The sequence below is a fragment of the Nanorana parkeri genome, unplaced genomic scaffold (assembly GCF_000935625.1).
Source record: "Nanorana parkeri isolate BGI_ZX_2015 unplaced genomic scaffold, ASM93562v1 scaffold963, whole genome shotgun sequence".
Lineage (NCBI taxonomy): Eukaryota > Metazoa > Chordata > Amphibia > Anura > Dicroglossidae > Nanorana > Nanorana parkeri.
Genome location: NW_017307231.1, coordinates 269,503 through 276,361, shown reverse-complemented (window position 1 = coordinate 276,361; position 6,859 = coordinate 269,503). Strand labels below are relative to the sequence as shown.

Genomic DNA, 6,859 nt, shown 5'->3' with positions numbered 1-6,859 from the left:
AAAAAACCCCCCCCCCCCCCCAAATTCTGACAAACTCCAAGCATCGATTATGCAAGAATAGGCTGCCATGAGTCAGGATGTGCCCAGAATTTGATTGACAGCATGCCAGGGCGAATTGCAGAGGTCTTGAATAAGAACGGTCAACACTGCAAATATTGACTCTTTGCATAAACTTAATGTAATTGTCAAAAAAAGCCTTGACACTTATGAAATGCTTGTAATTATACCTCAGTATACTATAGTAACATCTGACAAGAAGATCTTAAAACACTGAAGCAGCAGAATTTGTGAAAATTAATATTTGTGTCAGTCTCAAAACTTTTGACCAGGATTGTACATATCAGCGGAGCTTAGGGAGCTCCTAACCAAACTAAAAAAAATCAGAATTTTTATGTGAGAATTAAAGATTAAAAAAATAAATAATAGCTGTGCCTGGACTTGTGATTTAAAGTTTATATGATTTCATTTTAGTGATGGGTGTACATATACTTGAACTCTGCTCCAAACATGCAAGGTGCTTACAAGAAATGGACCTCAACTGACAAAATATTCTAAAAACTAAATCAATGCTGAGAAATATTAGTTTTCATGTAAAGTGTTATAACGGCCAAACGTTTGATGGAAGTTTCTACTCACAGCAAATATCCAGCAGTTACAGTCCAGGCCCTGACAAGTCCCTTTAACCACTGTCGAGTGTGTCCTTGTTCCAGTAAGGCAGGGAGGACAACTTGCAGAAGTAGCAATTCCAAAGATAGTTCACTCACTGGTGCATCACTGAGGATTAAATGTTGCAGAATATAGATTACAAATATAGAAACATATAAAGTTATAGTAATCGTTTTCTGAGAAAACTATGGAAGCTGCCATTGCTGAGATCCTGACCCTCTGGCTTCAATTACTTCTGAGTGGCTGACCTGGAGTATGGAAATCAGGAAAGTCAGGGTAAATTCACAACCCCTTATCTGCTTACTTGTATTTAATTTGCGATTTAAAGTAGTGAAGCTAAGAAAGTGAGGCAGCTAGGAGAAGTTAGTGATGGTAGTAGCTTCCATGTTTCTCTCAGGGAATGTTTCCTATAAAGCTGAATTCCAAGAAAACAGTTAAATACACAGGTGAAAAAAAAACATATGTTAACCATCTTACCCATCCAATAATTTATAATTCTGTACAGCCAATTTTGTGATCCAGGCACAGCTACAAACAGGGGCGTCCCCAGGCATGATGTCACCTGGGCTTGAGGGTTCCAAGAATATATCGTGAGCACACTTGTAAGTTGCGTTAAAGGTTTTACTATAGCAGAAAGTTTTTATGAACTTTCTATAAAAGTTAGAAAACCCCAGAAATCTTTGCAATGCCTTTCTGGTTTGGGGCCTGGGCAGGTTTTGGATGCATTCAACCTTACTTGGGTCCATCTGGATGGATTGGTTGGAGACGATATACCCAAGGAAGCCACTATGGTGGCTTCGAAGAGGCATTTCTTCAGCTTTGCATACAGGTTATGTACCCGTAACCTGGCGAGAACCCACCTGATGTGTCTACGGTGATCCTGTAAGTTGCTGGAGTCTATCTCAATGTCGTCGAGATAGATAACAACACACACGTAATTGGCGGAAGTTGATTGGCGGAAGTTGCTGGAGATTGCGGAAGTTGCTGCAGGTGCAAGCACGCGCGCGGCGTGCAGGATCGGGAGTCGTGAGAAGCGGCGGGGCCGGAGCCCTGAGAACGACAGGACAGTGCCGGGGGGGTCATCTGAGCTGGGGGGTATCGGAGCCCTGAGGTCGACGAAAACGGAGGACGGCAGTCGGCGGGAGACCAGTCTGTGGGACCAGAGTGCAGCGGGACCGGAGGCCGGCGGGACTGAAGGCTGAAGGTCGGCGGCCGGCAGGAGAGACGAGCGAACGCCGGTAACAAGGACGGCCAGGAGGACGGACGGAGGGACCAGAGCAAGGAGAGCTGAGCAAGGAGAGAGAGCAGAGGGACCAGAGGTCGCAGGGACGGACGGACGGAGGGACCGGATGGCCAGCGAGAACGGAGGGTACAAGTCATGACGGGCACAAGGAGCAGGTCGTATGAGAGTAATTGGGGAGAGGGGGCTGTAGGGTGTTATTAGGATCTGTACTGTTGTAAGGGGAGGGGGGGTAAGAGTGTAAAAAAAAAAGGGGGAGTAATTTAATTTATTTGATTATTGACCAAATAGATTGCATTGTAAACTATCAGGGTGTATATTAAACTCTGTTTTTCTCCTTAACTATTATATTTAACTGTTACATTTACTGTTTATCGCTAAGGGGGCTAAGCTTATATATATAAGCTTATCTAGCTTATATATATAAGCTAGATAAGGATAAACTAAACTAAACTCCAAGGAAGTGTATAATTTAACCACAAGGCGCTATATAAACCAATACTAGGGCGCTAGGGAAAACAAACCACAGGGCGCAAACACAACTTAAATTAACCCTTAACCTTAGGGCACTAGTACAATCAAATCTAATCCAAGGCGATGGCGCTATTTAATTTAACTTAAATTAATTTAGTTTAGTATAATTTAATCACAGAGTATTGATTAAATTAACTACAGGGCGCAAATAACATCAATTGTAAAGCATCACATAAAGGAAAAGCGAATGGCTTTCATAAAATATAAGATAGAGGGGACGGCATTGGCGTTCCATAACTACAAAGAAAGCAATAAAAGATGCAAACTAGCAATACGGACGGCTAAAATAGAGTGCGAAAGACATATCGCCACAGATAGTTAAAAAAAAAACTAAAAATTTTTACCAATACATAAACAGTAAAAAGGGGAGAAAGGAGCAGATATGGCCAATAAAGGACGAAAGAGGGAAGTTAGTCACAAATGACAAGGAGAGGGCCGAAGTACTGAACTCTTTCTTCCCCTCTGTATACACTCAGGAGGGAAACTGGTTTGACGCCCCTGATAAAACACTTAGTTCATCACAAAACACAGCCAAGTGGTTGACAGAACCCGGGATACAGCAAAGACTTAGTCTACTTAATGCAAATAAAGCAATGGGACCGGATAATCTGCACCCGAAGATACTTAAGGAACTAAGCGCGGTTATAACAAGACCGTTATTCCTCATTTTTAAGGACTCTCTAATGACTGGTAGAGTTCCGAGTGACTGGCGGAAGGCTACGGTAGTTCCAATTTTCAAAAAGGGGGCAAAATGCCAACCTGGAAATTACAGGCCAGTTAGTCTTACATCGGTAGTGTGTAAACTGCTAGAGGGAATGATTAAGGACTATTTAGTAGAATTTGTTCAGGCTAATGGTATAGTTAGTGATAATCAGCATGGGTTTAGGAAAGACCGTTCCTGTCAGACTAACCTACTGACTTTTTACGAGGGGGTAAGTAGAGATCTGGATGGAGGGAGGTCTGTGGATGTGGTATATTTGGATTTCGCTAAGGCTTTTGATACGGTACCTCATAAACGCTTACTTCACAAGCTAAGAGCTATGGGCATAGATGGAAGGGTGTGTACATGGATAGAGAACTGGCTAAAGGAACGGGTACAGAGAGTATCAATAAATGGCGCCCTTTCAGACTGGGCTAGTGTCATTAGCGGTGTGCCTCAGGGTTCTATGTTGGGACCCATGCTTTTCAACCTGTTTGTTAACGACATTGGGGACGGAGTAAACTGCGAAATCTCAGTGTTTGCTGACGATACCAAAATTGGGAGGGTTATAGAAACAGACCAAGATAGTATAACATTACAAGAGGACCTGGATAGAATAGGGGAGTGGGCAACTTTATGGCAGATGAGGTTTAATGTCTATAAATGCAAAGATATGCACTTTGGGATAAAAAATAAGCAAATGGGTTATACAATAATGGGTATGCCGCTAGGGAAGTCTGAAATGGAGAAAGATTTGGGGGTCATTGTAGACCATAAACTCAATAATAGATTACAGTGCCAGGTTGAGGTAAGCAAAGCTAGTAGAGTCCTGTCCTGCATCAAGAAGGGAATGTTTTGCAGGGATAAGTCTATAATTTTGCCACTTTACACATCACTGGTTTGGCCTCACCTGGAGTATGCGGTGCAGTTTTGGGCACCGGTACACAGAGGGGATGTCCTTGAACTGGAGAAAGTCCAGCGGAGGGCGACCAAACTCATCAAAGGGATGGAGGACAAGAGCTATGAGACATGGCTACTAAATGTAAATATGTTCACGCTGGAAGTAAGGAGATTACTTCACAAGCAGTGATTTCAGCAAATAGTGTGGAATCATTCAAGAAGCTTTTGGACGATTTCCTGAGAAACGGTAATATACAGGGGTACAAGTACTCCTAATAACGAGATGACTCAGGGACCTATACACACACACAATAGGTTGGACTTGATGGACATGTGTCTTTATTCAACCTCAAATACTATGTAACTATGTAACTATGTAAGGAGATCTTGGAAAATGTTGTTTATGAAGTGTTGAAAGGTAGCTGGCGCATTACAAAGGCTGAAGGGCATGACAACATATTCAAATAACCCATATTGGGTACGGAAGGACGTCTTTCATTCGTCACCTTGTCTTATACATTTCAGATTATAGACGCCTTTTAAGTCAAGCTTAGTGCAAATCTTGGCAGTCTATAAGCGTTCGAGTAGTTCTGGAATAAGGGGTAGAGGGTATCTATTTGTAATAGTGATTTTGTTGAGTTCTCTGTAGTCAATAATGGGATGTAAACTTTGATCTTTGTTCCTAACAAAAAACATGATTGAAGCAGCAGGAGAAGTGGAAGGTCTAATGAACCCCTTGACAAGGTTCTCTTCTAAATAGTCTTTGAGATGATCAAGCTCAGGCTGAGACAAGAGGTAGATACATCTAAAAGGAATCTTGCGGTTAGCTAACAAGTCGATAGGACAGTTGTAAGGCCTATGGGGTGGTAGTGATCCGGCCTTCTTTTTACAGAATACGTCTGTGAATTCCTGATAATGGTTGGGTAAGGATGGTGTTTCAAATGAACCCTGCATTTTCATCTGGAATAGGGCCATGGAGTTGTAGCATGTATTCTGACAAAATGGAGAATCAAATGCCAACTTTAGCTCCTCCCAAGCAAAAGTGGGTGAGTGGATTAGAAGCCAGGGGAGACCCAGAATAACAGGAAAGTGAGAAGGGAGTACATCAAATTGTAAATATTCCATATGACTGCAATCAGTTCCTACAAGTTGTGTTTGGGACGTGATGCGACCTGATGTTAGGGTGGTGCCATCAATCACTCTTACTGACGCTGGGGTTATTTTTTTTGAATATAGGAATTTTATCATTCTCAACCACACTGGAATCTATAAAGTTCCCGGAAGCCCCTGAGTCGACCATGGCATCAAGGGCGATCCTTGTTTGGTCCTACTGTGGGACACAGAGATTTTGAAGTAGTAAGTACTTGAAGGGTTGTTAATGATTAGTTTATATACGTATGTGGACTCACCCGGTTTCTTCCTTTTCAAAAGAGAACAGTGTCTCTCTTCTTGCGAGATTGGACCACAGATGGAACCGGTTTCCATCAGTTGTTCCGAATCAGCAGGTGTGCTTTTGAAAGGGGAGTAAGCAGCCCCTGAGACTTTCTCAGCCCTTCTTCCCCTTAGTCTGCGGTCTATTGAAATGCTCAATCGAATTAGGACATCCAGGGTGGTTGGCATCAGTGCGGGCAAGCTCATCTTTTACCGATTCTGACAGGCCTAATTGGAATTGTTTTTTTAAACTGACGTTGTTCCATTCAGAATCGGTGGACCAAAGCTTAAATTCTGCCATGTAATCCTCTACAGAGCATTTACCCTGTTTTAGTGAGCATAGTGCTGACTCGGCAGTGATCTGCTTGCTTGGGTCATCGTATAGTAGAGCCATTGCTGCACAAAAACTACTAAAGGAATTTAAAAGGGGATCTTCTTTTTTCAATAAGGTATTAGCCCATACCCTGGGTTCTCCTCTTAAATATAAGATTGTTGTACAGACTTTTATCCTCTCTGTGCAATATGTCCTGTTCCTCTTGTCAAAGAGCAATTTACAGTCTAATCTTGCGTTCAGGAGCTTCAGAGTGTGTAGGGAGGTTCTGATTGATATAACTCCTGAGATTTTGTTTGTCAGATTGCAAATCAGTGACCATTTGGGATAGGGAGTCCAACCACTGGTTGAAAGCGGCCATCTTAGACACTATGTCTGTGGGATCCATTGAGTTAAATTTTTTTACAGGTTCAAGCAATCTGTAACACCCTGGGCACTCTTGTGTGCGATGACTCACAGTGAGGATGTGATGTGGAGGGGTTTAACTTGCTTTAGGCAATGAGTTATGTTCAGCTTCTCTGGAGACTAATAGAATGCAAGTGCGGGAATTATCACAGGCTAATAGATTGAAAGTGCCGAAAGTGTATCACACATACTCCCACTGAGTAATACAGATGGATAAACAAGCAATTTCAATCAGGAATATTAAACATGCAATCAACTTGATAGTAGAACATTGAGACGATATTATATATCACAGGGAATATTTCATAGACAGTCATTTGGTATATCTAAATCTCAATTTAGAAAGGGTGTCTGTTGAGGAGTAGCCTCTAGGTGGTGCTGTGTTGCTTCTAATGAAGAACGATGTGGCCGGCTCTGTATCCAGAGTGTTGGTGGGATGGGGATCTTTGGTTACTGGAGTCCCCGGATTTATGGCCTCTCTGTGGCCTGGGTGTTTCCTCTGGAGGAAGGGCCCATGAATGCGGGGGCGAAGGGGTGCCCGGGAGCGGTATCAGTTCACCTGGGCTTGCAGATATGGCAACCACGTCCCTTCCCAGGTGATCTAGGGTAGGCACTAGGGATGCACCGATACTAGTATCGATATCGGTGCAGA

General features: G+C 42.8%; 1 protein-coding gene across 1 annotated transcript in view; it reads right to left on the bottom strand.

Annotated features, from left to right (window-relative positions):
• The window catches only part of MARCH6 (membrane associated ring-CH-type finger 6), a 499,681-nt gene that overhangs the window by 249,285 nt on the left and 243,537 nt on the right, over positions 1-6,859 (bottom strand). The window contains exon 13 of the mRNA XM_018566614.1: positions 637-774. Within this exon, the coding sequence (XP_018422116.1) occupies positions 637-774 (138 nt within the window). The remainder of the gene's footprint in view (positions 1-636; positions 775-6,859) is intronic.